The following is a 15,792-nucleotide window of genomic DNA, read 5'->3' on the forward strand; positions in this document are numbered from 1 at the left end:
ACCCACCCACAACTGGGGACATCTTAATTATATTAATTGGGCACTTTTAGCCATAGGGGTGTAACAGGACAGTCTCTACAACAGGGAATGTTCACAGTCATCAGATGTCCCCGTTTGGTGGGTTTTAGACCAAAAAATGTCCCCATTTGTAGGTGTTTACAAGCCCATACAAATCCCACATAAAAGGCACACAAATAAAGAGCCTCACATACTAAGTGGCACTATTTTTACACGATACAAAACTCTATGGTTCACCATCATCCCATAAACCTTATAAAAGTTATTTGACAGTTTGTCTCGTCCTCATATTCCTAAATAGATTTCCTAATTTCCAATCAGCACCTGAGTTCTTTCCTTTCTGTTAATGACTTGCCAGGTTTATTATTGAATATTTAATACTAGGTGAAATCTTATGGTCAAAAGCAATTTGATTGCTAAGTTTTGCTCGGCTATTCCAGTTGAAATCCATACACCCCCTATGGAAGACATGACATTTATCTCTCACACAGGAAGCGTGAATTTTAAATGGGTTACCTGAATGGGTGACTCCATTTGAAAGCTATACCCCCTGTGTGGGAAATTAAGGTAATTTCTCCCATAGGTGATGTATGGATTTCAACTGGAATAGCCCAATGACAAATTGTAGTGGGAGTAAATGTGTGTGTGTGAGTGGGGGCAGGGGAGGGGGTATGTTTGTTTTCACCAACAAACATGGACTTTGAGCCCACACCTATGTAGTGAAAAACCACACGTAGTGAACTGTGGACGTTCACAGTCGTAAGACAACTTTGCATATGGAGTAGGGTCCTCTATCGCAGGTGTAATACCAGGTCCATGGTTAGCGGTGAAATATCACAGAAGTCCACATTTGGATACAGTTTCACTGTTAACAACCACACACACAATACGGGTCCACAGTTGTCAGTGAAAATGTGTAGGGGTGTGTGTGTGCACCTGCAAATGAGGATACGCACAAGACTTTTCATATTTCATTCATGGACCTACCTGCAAATGAGCAGAATCCTCAGTTTGCAGATGTCTGCAGTACGGTAGCTTGCAATCGCATTTTACAAATACGTCCGCTAGTTATGTACTAAAAATACCAACAGTGGTTGCTGATCATACTTTGTATTGTGTATAATACACAGCTGTCCTCAGTATGTCTATTAAAAACCGATTCAGAAGTTCTTGTTTGGATATCAATACACAAGGTCTACGATTGCTGGAACACACTGGTAGGGGTGTGTGCGTACTTCTAATTCATCTAGATGGGTGTGAACAGCTTATCAAATATCTAAGTGATTTATTATAATTAGCCCTTCAACTCATTTCTCCTTTGCTGATTCCCTTCATCCCTTCATTTTCTTCACACCTTCCCTTCCTCCAACTCAATTTTTCTTATGACATCCTTCTCCATATACTAGCACACATCACCAGTATCCACCACCTGTCCAATGTCAGCCCTGTACACAATCCAAAGAACTCACACAAAAAATAGCTCTTACTATAATGAAACATAACACATTAACGTCTTACCGAAACACAATCACCTATCGGGCAATTCTATCTCTGACATCGTCTTTTCTTTTCTCATTAGCCCCAGTGCGTTATCCCCGACTCGAGCGGAGCCAAATATTTTTATTATATTTTCGGGTTATCGCTCGGGGCAGTTATGCTGTTATCGGTATTGTTATTATTAGTCAAAAGATTGTCACATGAGCTTGTGTGTGTGTGTATTACTAATATGCATGTTATAATAGCCATGCTGTGGCTGTAAATATACATGGGACTGTTTTATCTTATATTGACATGCTATATTGATATACTATTTTTTTGATCGGGGTAAAAATGTTTCCTGCAGGCGTTACTAAATCGATAAGCGAGATGCATTTTTTATTTCACTTTTATTTATTTAATCTGTTTACTATATATGGTAAAATGTGAATTCAATTAAAAATTATTCAGGGTCAACTCAAGTTCAAAGTATGTTGTAAAAAATCTAATTTAAAATAAAACACCTACATATTGATTTCAAAAATTGTCACCGATTTCATTCAATTCACTTATGAACAGGCTGTGCGGAAAATATATTATGAAAATATCTTTTTTTGACATTTATGCATGGAAATTTCATTTTATGGTTGTCTTTTTCTGGTTTTCTTAAATACATCAAGTAGTAATCAAATGTATGGACTCAGCTACAATAAACTTTTTTTGGAAACCCAAATTGTTTTTGTTAGTTTACTGGGATGAATGAAAATACAAAAAAAAAACATTTATGGTTATAATTTACTGCAAAACTGATTTATTTTTGGGAGGTATTATTTCACAAATTGTACAAGAAATCCTAGTAAGCAAACTTTAATATCTGCAAATTGACGACTTTCAAAGGAACATACTAATAGAATTTCTAAATTCGCAAAATTAAATCCCTACAAAAATGCAAGTTATATTGTAATATGTGAAAATTAATTCCCACAAAATTAGTGTACAGCATATATTTAAACATCTTCAATAACCGAGTCAAAGACTCTCAAATGTGCCATAGGCTTGTCTGCTCCCTAATGTACATATATAATAATTGCCATTTTTATTGATAGAAATATCCAGGTACAGTTCAATAAATGTTACTAATTTTGTTGACCTATCGTTAACTAATAGTTCCTGCATTGTATTTTGACTATTAATCAAGACAGGCTGCATGTAGTATGTGCATAAGACATTCAACATTATTTATGTTAGTTCCCAACATCCCAGACCAAACCTTTCTGAGTTTAATTCTATCGCATTATCGCAATACAATGATTTCTTAAGTTGTACTGCAACACACATTCCTTAAATTGCACTCCCATGTAGGCCTACATTTTATTTACCGTATTCAATCTAATTAGCACCCCTCCCCTAAATTCAGGGTTCGGTTTTTGCCGGCAAAAACCTGTTTTTGCCGGTAAAGTGGCAAAAACCTGTTTTTGCCAGTTTTTGCCTGGTTTAAACCGGCAAAAAAGGCAAAAATCCGCATATAGTCACTCAAATATTAAAAAGTGGCACAGAAAGCTCATAAACAGTAACACACAACTTTTAATGAATCATTTAACATATTTTTTGTCTCATCAAGTCCTTGAAATGAAAAAGTTTTGAATTTGATACATGCCACATTTCGGTTAAATGCACTTGAGCAATGAAAACGCATGGCTTTAATTTCTTATGTTACTTATAATTACAAAATCTGTCCTTTTTACACTCGGGAACTTACTTTTGTAACTTAATAATTTGTTTTGAGATGAAAAAAAATGAACTATAAATCACATTTTAGTTTTTGCCATTTTGGCCGGCAAAAACTGTTTTTGCCAAGTGGTTAAAACCGCGGTTAAAACCACATTTTTTTTCACCTGCGGCAAAAACCGGCGAACCCTGCCCCTAATAAGCGCCTGCCTGCCCCCTAGTGTGACAACACTCTAAACACCCCAATTACAACAGCTTTCAATGCAGCTGTACAACTAAATTCATCAAATGTTTCAATAAAATAATCTTCTAAACCATGCATTATGATCTAGAAATTGTGTATCTTCAGCAGATAGCACATATTTTGCAAATTTAAGACGAGCATGAGAACCCCCGGATACAAGGAGTGCGGGAGCTGGGGGACAACCACTGCATTCTCAGGATCTCCTATCATAAACCATCTCATGGGAGAGAAAATACTTCTCATAAGAATTCAAACATACTGCAGCATAGATGTCAACCATTTGTAAAAATGTTTTTCACAGCTCAGAATTTAAAGTTCATAATAAGAAACATTTGACCAACTACTTTCCCCAGGAAAAAGCAGCAAAAGACACGCACCTTGGTTCACGACATGCACCTAGGTTCAAGTAGTTTGGGAAAACCATACAATTGGTCCAATGGATTTGACCCAAAGTGCTTGTAAGCCCAACTGCGTTTCAGCCAACTACATTTTGTTCCCTTCATTTTGGTCCAAACCTTACTTTGTCCCATATACATGTAGTTTCAATCAACCAAAAAATAGCCCTACACATGAAAGAAAAATATTACGCCAAAATAACATTGGGACCAAATGTTTGATGGACCATACAGGGTGGACAAAATATCCCTTTTGGTCAAAATATTTTGGACAAAGTGCACTTGGATTTAACACTGGACCAACTGGACACAACTGGCTCACTATGCACTGTACTGGTAATGTAAACTTTCATAATCCAAATGTCTTTTGAAACCCACATGGCAGGTGGAGAGGATCCGGCCATTTCCTCTAAATAATTATTATTTATTTCCTTTTCTTCAATTGCTTTTCATATTGTTAACCCTATATCAAAACTGCTACATGCACCAGTTAATATATATAGGTTTTGTTTTTTTTAATTTTCAAAATATTTGAATATTTTGGATTTTCGTGGACATAATTGTAATCATCATGAAAAATGCATTCAAATAAGTACAAACAAGCCTAGTATTGAATCAGACATTCTTGAAAGAGTAGCTTCAATTTTTAGGAAATCTTTATATTTTTGACTTGTCTTTATGGTTAAGCTTATATAAAACCCAATGGGTGAAGCAATAATAAGAAAACAATTTACACAGACCATCAATCTGTTTACATAGCACCACCTGTGGGCCTTGTCACCAACGTTGTCCCTCAATTGGCCGTTTTATTAATCGTGATGTCCCGCTCCTTGCCGTGCGTTGAGGATTCCCACCTGGCCCAGCGTCACTTGTGGCTAAAATCTGTCATGGTTTTTCCGTGCAGAAATTGGACCAATGATAGGGGTTCCCTCTTGCAAATCCGCAAGGATATTGTGATGATACTGTTGGATCGGTACAATAATGTAATTAAATCATGGTTTCTTAGACATTATTTTGTTAAATTGCTGTCAACTGTTGTCAAAATGAGCTCCAGAGATGTGTAACTAATAAAAGAGAGATTCTCAAACATGATTACATTTTGTATTGGTCTGATTTGGGCTATTCCAGTTGAAATCCATACACCCCTCTTTGGAAGACATGACCTTAATCTCCCACACAGGGGGTGTAGATTTCAAATGGAGTCACCCATGCAGGTAACCCCCATTTGAAATTTACACTCCCTGTGTAGGAGATTAAGGTCATGTCTTCCATGGGGGTGTATAGATTCCTGACATATGAGTATATTTGAGGTCCTAGTCCTAAACAAAGATGCATATAAAGAAAACAAACAAACAAGAAAACAAAACATGTATTATTTAACATTCATGTGAATGGAGCACGCAAAAAATTGACATGTGCATGAATTGTCATACATTTAACTGTGGACTTTTAGTTACCCTTAAATATTTTGATCCCCCTATTAAGGACTGAATTCTTTTTTATCCTCTTTTTAGGACCCAAATTTATTTTGATCCTCTATATTTTCCAACCCCCTATACCAGATAATTTATGAACACTCCCTAAACATCTTTCTCTGATAAGGATGAACATTATGAAGGAGGCACAAAGTACAGCCGATATTCAAATATTGGCATATTCATACAGGTATAATAATCAAGAAAGTTCTTGAAAAAATTCATTAGGTTTGTAATACAATTAACAGAATGATCTTGCCAAAACCATTTTACTGACTGAAACTGTCAGGTCAGTAAAATATATTTGGTTTTGGCAAGAAGAACATTCTGTTAATTTAATCAAGAAAGTTGAAGTAAACTTTTACTTTCAATTCAGCCACAAAAATTTGGAAAGATGTAAATTTTAATACTTAGAAAGTACATTTGAATTTCACATTATTGTGTAGGTAGATGATCTGTAAGAAAAAAAAACCTTCACGCTAGGATCCACAATTATGCTCATCTATCAAGGCACATTTCATTAACCCCAATACATTTGTACATTCATTGAATGACCTTTGAAAATTTGAGTACAAAAACTCATACTCTGCAACTTGAGGTCAAATTTGACACTATGATTGTTTAATTGAGGTTATTGGACTATGCCACTGCAATGAGGCCATTGTGGTCCATAGTAGTTGTGTTCACATTTTGAGTTACACCCGGCGTAAACTTACGCTAACATTGATAAAAATTCCACAAATATTTTCGCTACTCCTACCGCGTGGGCCACGCCTAGCCTACTCCTAGCACTACGCCGACCAGTTCCACGAACATTCACTTCTGGTCGGCGTAAATATTGGCTACCATTTCCGGTGTTTCTGTGACCTTTTTCGACCACGCAATATGTAATGTCTTAGTTCCGACCAACAAAAGGTCAAACTTACACCGGGTGCCAGGAGTAGCTCAGCGTTCACATTGCAACTTACGCCTGGCGGAGGTTACACCCAGCTCGCTACTCCTGACTTTTGTTAGGAGTAAATCGTTGGACGTACGCCTGGCGAAACTTACGTTGACCATCGTTCACACTGCCACTACTCCTAGCAGCGCCTACCGCTACTCCTAGCTTACGCCGACCAAGTTCCACCGGGCGTACATCCGACGATGTGAACACAACTAGTGAGAGTTGACTGAAGAGGGTACAGATGTTTGTCTCCTGTGACCAGATGTGATGTTAATACAAATTACCAGTCCTGAAGAGGAAATAATTAGCTCAAGTGGACAGGCATAGATAAACTATATAAACCGTGTTCACACTGGTACTAATACCTTAGGATTTCAGTAACTCTTAAGAGGGGACGGGATGTGCACCTATGTTAAGTTGTCTTCCACCCCCCCGTGCAGCTACAGTAAGTTGACACCCCCATGCAGCTAAGTTAAGTTGTCCCCTGTTTCCAGCTTCCTCTCACCCAATAATTTCATTTTGAACAAAATTGTTATCACTAATAATGCCCTTCTCAAAACGATCCAGAAACAATTATTGATAAACTTCACCAATTTTTTAAAAATGATAATTTTTATTCAAATTAACCCTAATTTAGACTACTTTTTGGCACTCTCATATCAAAATTGTGACATATATTGCATTTTGGCACAATATGATCCCTAAATTGTCTAAAGTCTCACAAACTGACACTTCCTAGGAGATAAAATAAAATAACCCCCTTTTTGGTGCCAAATCTGTCACTTTAAGACCCTAGTTTTGTATGGTTTGTTGCATATAGGCAGTTGCTAACTTTTTGACAATAATTCAAGTCACACACTTGTACCTAAAAGAAGCAATATCTTCAAAGTTTCCAAACTTTCAGTTACTAGCTTTTTGAAAATAAGTACCAAGTGCATCTTCACACAGTCGCGCCTATAATAAGTAATATCTTCAAAGTTTCCATACTTTCAGGGAAGGACGATATGAACACAGCATCTGTTAAGGATATTCAGGAAAGTGACTACAGCTGATTCCATTCCAAGAGTACTTGATTGGTACATGCTGCAACGACCTTTAGGAAACATCGTTGTAATTGAGGAAATGGTCGGGACAAATTTGGAAGCAATCTTAGTCCAGCTTTTAAACTGCTATAAGAAGTTAAACTTCGTGCAATTAAGTTTTTGAGCCATTATGATTGAATGGAAAAGAATCTGTGCAAATTTTTTTTCAGCTCATTTATTACCTCTACAGCACCATAGAGACCATCGCAACACCACACATTAAGCACATGTAACAATTTTTTTTGGGTAAATCCTGATAATTATGAACATGCATTTGGACAATGGTTAAAAAAATAAATAAAAGGTTTGTCTCTCAAAAATGCATACATAATTATGTGAAAGCCACTCTAGCGCATAGCCCAACACACTGGTCCTTTTTGGCAGGCTTTTTTTCAGTTATCAATAACAAAATAAAAATGGCTGTGTAGAAGGAAAAGGTAAGCAAAAACATGGTAAATTAAAAAAAACCCTGCAAAGTTTGTTTTACTAAAAAAAAGAAGAGGGTGGCTAAGCATTTGAGGGGTCATATTAAGTATTTGACTTATTTTCCTTTAACAATGGGTTTTGTGACCATAATATTGATCGGTCAGTAACTTCCAGAAGTTTTGGTCAAGTGCTTTCCTCCCAACTGGTAATGTTCTATATTCGGGTAAAGGCACCCAAAATTTCGGGTATTGGGCCCTTTTTGTAGGTCCTAAAAATTGGGCTACTTGGGAGTCATTCACCACGTCCTGGCGAGCAAATCGCCACACCTTGGCACAGAAAAGTTAACACTGCATTTAGACAAGTTACAGGCGAGTTCTGATGGCAACAGCACAAAAAACAACCAAGCTTAAATTAATCTAAAAAGGTGAGCTAAAAATAATGAGGATACAAAATAATAATATAAAGGTGAGCTAAAAATAATGACCTCACAAAAATATCAACCTGTGTGTTTTCACAACAGAGTTTTGATTTGTAATTCAATAATACATCTGTTAATTCATTCAATTCATTCATATGTTGATCTGTTTTATCCATTCACTATCCAGATTTTGATAATCTCTAAATTCCGATGTGGACCAGCTTGGGATTACAATATAACATGAATAAACAGCGGGGTGACATCACTTGGCATTGTCATTGACTGGTGATGGGTGCTAGACAGGTGTGCTTCTATAGATATGAGTAAACAAGTAAACAAACAAATAAACAGACAGATATATGGATTAAAATAGGGACGGCAGTCCTAACTAGGTAATCCGCTGGAGATGTGTGTATAGCGAACACCATGCACAGTAAATATTCATGTGAATATTTCCCCTATTTTATAAGTCAACCTCAAATGACATATGACCTTAGTATGTGACCTTGGATAAAACCAATAAAGATACCCATAATGCAGTTATGGCTAAAGTTTGGTTGCAATAGGTTAAACTATTCATATGAGACCAAATTTTAACCAAAAGTCTTACATAATGTTATTTTACAAGTTAACCTCAAATGACCTTTGACCTCAGTATATGACCTTGAACACCGCCAATGCATGAAGGTTCCTAAAGCTGCCCCATGGACCCCCGATAAAGCACAACTGCACCTTACCCACTATGCACACGTTCTACCTTGCAAAGTCCTCCATTGACATGTTGGCACTTCAGGATCGCTAAAATTTTCCAGTTGGCACTTCAAATAAACAAGTTGAGAAGACCTGGCGTAAAACCAACAAAAGATGTCACCAACTTGAGATGCAAAGTAAAGAGTTCTTTACCAAACTCATCATCACCATATGGTCATTGGTGGACTATGAGTATTGTTCACAAAAGTAGATGAGATCTTGTAAGATGTGTACACAAACAAACGGACAGATAAGAATAATAACAGTATTGCGCTATATGATTAGTGAAGACCTGGATACACTCATCATCATCACATGGTCATTGATAGGCTATGAGTAGCACACAGGTGGAAGAACATGGGATTTTGTAAGATGCAAAGAAAGAGACAAACATACAGATCAGTATAATAGTGCTAGTGTATTCTCTTAGAAACAGTCTGTGGCCCTAGACTAACTTGGTGAGAGCGTAGTGCTAGTCCAGCCCCACGCTGGCTGCGCGAGTGCTTCGTTCTTAAGTACACTAAGCAACAGTACTCTATGACTAAAGCTTGTTCGCCTTATAATAGGCGACAATTACTCAGTTTTTGTTACTGCGCGCATCAATTAAGTCCCAACTCAAGCTCACATAAAATCACATATGCGTGCGCCATTCACGCATTACGCAAAGCACAACTAGCATAAGCACTGTGTGCACGCCATTCTATATCAATACACTGTATTACGAGTATTATTTTTCCCCTTATATAATATAAGCCGAACAAACTTTATTGAAGACCTGGATAGATTCATCATCATCACATAGTCATTGACCGGCTATGAGTTGCCAACAGCCTAAAAGAACATGGGGTATTGTAAGGGACCACAAATTTTCCTGGAAAAATTAAGTTTATATGCTTTTCTATGGGGTTGACCCATAATTTTCCTGTAAAAAAGGAGGGGCCCTGAAATTTTTGAGGTCTGTAAAGGGGGCCCCGAAAAATGTTTGCGATGAATTTTTTTTGCATCAGATCCCCCCTTATAAGTGTTTATGAACGGTCCCTAAGATCATAAGATGTGTACACAAAGAGACATACACACAGATCAAAATAATAGTGATAGTCTCTTAGCCGCACTCTGTGGCCCTCGCAATCTTGGCGAGCACGTAGCACCTGAGTCCAGTCCCCGGATAGACCGGGCAAGTTAGCTTGAGGGCTTCACTCCTTTCTCTGGATAGTATTCTAAGCACCGAGCTCCAAAGTATTGTCGAAATAAGCTAATATCCTCTTGTCTGCTTGTCCAAAAATCACTGCGGACAACCATGATGAGCTATACACTTGTCCGATGGGCAACAACTTTACTTTACCTCCAAAATCATGACTAATCAATAAATAAGATAAAACTTGGACTTGCCATGTCATTTGTACTTGTATCATCAAGAAAGGTCTACCGCATGTTCAGTTCTGAATATTTTGAAATAACCATTTCACTTCCAAGTTAACCTGCGGTGTCAGTGATCCAGATATCCGTATGATCAAAATGGCGAATTTGAAAGCTGGCAACAGTTTTTCCAGAGCAAAAATTGACATCCGCATGATCAGAGTGGCAAATATGGAAGCTAACGATGGATTTTCCAGAGCAAAAAAAACAAACATCAAACAAATGTGATTTTTTGTACATAAAAATATCACAAATTTTGGGGACAACTAAAATATTTGACGGACAAGCAGAATCAATGCTATTATTGTGTCCTTATTTCGGACACTGGCTATAGTACTCTATGACTAGTGTAGGCCTGGATAGACTTATCACCATCACATGGTCATTGATCGGCTATGAGTTACGAACAGGTGAAAATACGCGATGATCTCATAAGATATGTAAACAAACAAACATAAACATCACTAGACTCATCACCATCATATGCTCATTGATAGGCTATGAGTAGCAGACAGCTGCATGCACATCGAAATCTGTAAAGTTCCACATGTGCTTTGTTTTGCTTGTTGCTTCTGGTAACTGACAAAAGTCCCATACAGTGTGTCATTACTCTTGTTAGTGAAGTTTCTTTTACAGTAGTCAATCTAATTTGACAGAACGTTCAGCATAAGAAAGCCTGATGTTTTCTCTCTACCATTCCTGACCTGTACACTACGAGCTGAAAATCATTTCAATTCCAATTGCACAAAACGAGCTAGACCTGAAGTTAGACCTGGTCTAAGTGGAATTTAGTTCTAGGAGAAAGAACATTTTCCTTTACATTTGTGCTAAGTTATTTTGTATTATTTTTGATTTGCATTTAAATCTTTAGAATTTGCTTCCTACTCTAGGAAGGAAATAAGAGTAAAGGACCATTCCTGATTAAAATAAATTCCACTTAGACGAGGTATAACTTAAGACCTGGTCTAACTCTTTTGTGCATACTGACCGTAGTAGCCAAGCTTCTGAGCCTTGATATGGGTCCTCAATAAAGTTGTTATCTAAAAAACAAAATGTGAAAACCACAACATACCCTCTCTGATCTGATTTTAGATGTACCAGTGACAGGACCTGTGTGATCAGAGGGTTTGTCACTAAAACTGGACTTTATGGACTCACAAGGGCTCTGCGGTCACTACATATTACGGGATCAATGGGAAGGGGTAGTCTCAAGACCTGTGGTGATTAGAGGGTTTGTGCATCTCGGCCTTCAAAAATATTTTTGAAGGCATAATGGTTTGTGCATGATTTGTGCTGTAGTCAATAGACTGGCCTTTCATCAAGTCAAATCATGAAGCTCTGATTAATAATACTAATAATAATAAAAGGGCATTTATCCACACTTTCTGAATACTCAGATTCCTCAAAGCGTGCCACGGGTCGATATGCTGCCAAGCCCCAAAGGGCAGCGCAAGTTGACCTCAATGCTGAGTGTGACAGACAACAGGCCCGGGCTGATCCCCTGCTCTTTACGAAAAAGGCCTGATTATGAGCTAGACTTGTAGTTGAGTCACTAACTTGTAGTTGAGTCACTAACCTGGAGTCTTGAGTCGAGCCATCTGAGGTGAGGCTGGAGTCTCAAGTTGAGTCAAGTTATTGAAGTGTTGATTATTGGATTTAAGATTCAAGCAGTCATTTCAAATTTGAGAAGAGTCGAGTCACGAGTGTTGAAAATTCCAAAGTCCAACTTGGTCTCCAACAAAAGATCATTTCTTCCATACTCTGCCAGCGTTTAGAATACCCTACCAGCACATGTAGCTTCAAACCCCGGGCTTCAAACCAGGATTTCCAAGAGTTCCAAGTAGGTGAATAGTGGCTTTCTTGGTGCCAACCTGTCAGTATAATTAACCCCATGAGAACTACCTGCCGATTGGCCAAAATGAATATTGTGTCCAATTTTGAACCAATCAAGGAGGGTCTTAATAAGATCATCTGCAAATGCAAGTTTGACCATAAATAGTTTAAGACGGGTCATAATTGGCTATTGAAATGAGCATTTCAAGTTATCAACCAATCCGAAATGCTGTTAGATGACCAGTAAAATTGCCCTAACTCACCTTGCATGTTGCAAAGTAGATGTCATCGTTGAATTGGTATGCGACAAGGTTCTGTTCCTCGTGGTTGTTGGCGGCGCGGACAAACATCATCCAACTGCAGGCATTCTCATCACTAAGATCTAATGTACTCTGCTCCTTGCCGCACTTGAATGTCTGCAAGATAAAAATAATAACAATTCTGTCAAAAAAGGAGTGGAGCACTCATTGGGAGCTTTGATGTAATGTGCTGAAATGTAACCATTTAGATAAAATTTTCATCTTTAAAACCAACACTTGTTATCACAATTAAAGGCTTATTCAGTAATCCCAGCGAAAATGTAAAAAAATGATCATTGTATATAAATTTCCTAAAAGTGAAGGATAAGTCATTAAAAGTGTCATTAGGTAGTTTTGAAATGAAAAATTTGGCAAAAAATAAGGAAAACAACAGTATAGACAAAGTTGACTGCCCATTCAAATACATGTAGCTAATTTCTCTACTTGAGTAGAAAATTGCAGATTCATGTAAAATGTCTTATTTTGTCTTCAATACACAGCTTTCGGTTTTACCACTAGCAGGCTATGTTAGCACATATGACATAACAAAGTTGGATCTTTATGATCCTCCAGATGACCAATCACTGAAGGCCTTTCAGCAGTTCACAGGAGCTCTAAATCTTCCTTCCTTCATCATCATGTGAAAAAAAAAGTTCAATCCATGATCTTCTTCCACAGAAATGTTCAAATTTGGAGGAAAACTTTAGCAATTGGAGGGAACGTTTGCTTAGCCAATCACTTGCCTCTCTTCACCCAAGTGCATAAATGGGTAGCAGCAAATGCTAGGAATGTACAACATATTCACAGTGGAGGAATGACCCTTCCCCCTCTCAGCAAGATCTGCAGAGGCCCTCCGGAACGACCTTTACCTTTCGATCTATTTATCAACTGACTCAATCATATCAATCAAACTCGTAGCCTTCACCCGGCTCATCCCAAAATGATTCACTAGACTAAATCAAGGGGTTAGTACAACAAGCCAAAAAAGGTGGTAATGATCTACACTATAGCTGCCCTGTAGACGTTTGACAATTTCTACATTCAATTTACGTGCACGTCTAAATATATGATACATGGCAGCTATCCCTAAATGATTCACTCGACTAAATCAAGAGATTAGTAAAAAAGGTTGTATAGATAGCTGCCATATAGATATTTGATAATTTCGGCGTTCTATTTTGTACAAATTTAAAAATATGACACTTGGCAGCTATTTTGTGCACTAATCCCTCAAAATATTTCACTATGTATAGTACAGACACTACATGAACTAATAAAAAGGTCTACAAAGTACAAACCTGAGTTCAGAACTTGCATAATGCCTCATAATTAAGGTTAAATGGGAAATGCCCCCACTTCCTGAAGTGACCCACGCAATTTAAAACTATTTCTTGCAACTAAGATGAGTTCAAATGTTACACAATATTTCATAATTATGGTTTACGGGAAATTCCCACATTTCCTGAAATGACCATGCAAATTAGCAACCACAGAAAGGCTATACTAATTGCTTGCAAGTTATCTGCAATATGGATTTCATTATCATTGTCCATAATATCAAACAGGTTCTGGTAAGAAAATATAATTTTGCTGGGTAAGGACCAATCTTAAAAGGGCATTTCGTGATCCACAGCCTCATCCCCCCACTTTTCTCAAAAAAGTTGAGATTTTTATACCACTGGAAACCTCTGGCTACATGTTTATGTGCCAAACATTTCTTGCAGATTAATTTGTTTAGCAAAAGTATCTTCAAATTTGAATTACGTTCTGGTGTACCAGAACCAAATTACAACAGTGGCCTATGGAGTAGTGTAATACACATAATCATCAGTGATCATGCATAACTCGAATGTATATATAAGTAAATTCGGAATCAACTGAAATTTTGAGAATAAGCTTTTTTCGTGGATATCTACTGAAAAATGTTATAAAAGAGGATGCTAGGATCACGAAATACTCCTTTAAGTTTCAATGTAGACAATTGTGCGATTTGGTTGATAGGACATCACAAATCTTTTGGTCTGTTCTTTGAGTGTTAAAAACTTGAATGTGAATTGAAATAGCTATAACCTACATTCACATATAATTGACATTAATATTGCTTATAACAAAGGTTACTTTATATACCTTATCCTTGTCTTTTTTAAAATTTATATGCACTGTACAAACTGTCAATCATAATGTTTTAATTTTCACAAATTTTACCCATCTGCAATAAAAATTAAACAAACATAAAGGCATATCAATACAATACCAATTAATTTATCTTACACTTTTTTTTATAAATTTCACAAAAAATATTAACCAACTTTAAAATTTCTTTAATGCAAATTCATACAAACAAAATACCTGTACATAATTTTTTCTCCCTAATATGCAACTTAAAATATGTATTTCTTTTTCTTCCGGCATATCGTACACATCATACATGCATAAACCCAGTGTGTGGATCCTATACACACACATAATGCCATAAATGCGCCCATCAATGAATGAATGATCTCAGTTATTAATAATACCATATCCATGCATGTTTAACTAAAATGTATCTCACACTAGCCTTCAGCTCTTCCTCTAGATGGGTGTAATACACAGTGCTATAAAAGTAGAAATGTTTGTGCGATTAATATTTTGCACTTTGTGAATTTCCACCATTTCACTTGTTTTTAAATTTGTGATTTTAAGCTTCCTAGGTTGATGTATAAACAATAAGAATATATTATATTCATGTGCTGTTATTTTCGACGCAGATGCTTAGAATACGACGAGTGTGAAAATAAACGTAGCGCAAAATGTTTCACTTTAACCATGGAACTGAAGACATCAGAGCAGATATGTTACCCTTCCCAGAATCCTTTGCAACATGATGCACACTCCTGTTATATTGTTCCCTTTGTTTTCATGTTGAGAATAGACTGGTTATGGCCAAGAAAAATCATATTTTGTAAGATAAAGATAAAGATATGCTCTGTTCATTAAGGGCGGTACTCGTTGTCACTATCGACCTAATGTTGCACTTAAGATAGCAAATCAGTACAGAAAATTGAAATGGAAGAAATGCATTGTGGGCAGTGTACGATATCTTCACTGTGAAGACACTATGAGCCAATTATGGTCTCATTCCTACTGCCAAAGTTCATTAACCCTCCATCCATTAATCATAGCTTATTGAAATTTGACCTTAAGTTGTGGTGTATGAACTTTTGCACCCAATATACTTAAATGTCATTTTCAGATGTTTAAAGGGGGGGGGGTGGAGATTGGAAATGAGGGTATGGAGACGTGCGGC

The 15,792-nt window shown here is 37.0% G+C and overlaps 1 protein-coding gene across 1 annotated transcript in view; it reads right to left on the minus strand.

Moving 5' to 3' along the window:
* LOC140139017 (uncharacterized) overlaps nt 1-15,792 on the minus strand; it is a 138,966-nt gene that overhangs the window by 27,308 nt on the left and 95,866 nt on the right. The window contains 1 exon segment of the mRNA XM_072160799.1: nt 12,468-12,620. Within this exon segment, the coding sequence (XP_072016900.1) occupies nt 12,468-12,557 (90 nt within the window). The 5' untranslated portion in view covers nt 12,558-12,620.

Source organism: Amphiura filiformis, chromosome 18 (assembly GCF_039555335.1).
Source record: "Amphiura filiformis chromosome 18, Afil_fr2py, whole genome shotgun sequence".
In the NCBI taxonomy this organism is placed as follows: domain Eukaryota; kingdom Metazoa; phylum Echinodermata; class Ophiuroidea; order Amphilepidida; family Amphiuridae; genus Amphiura; species Amphiura filiformis.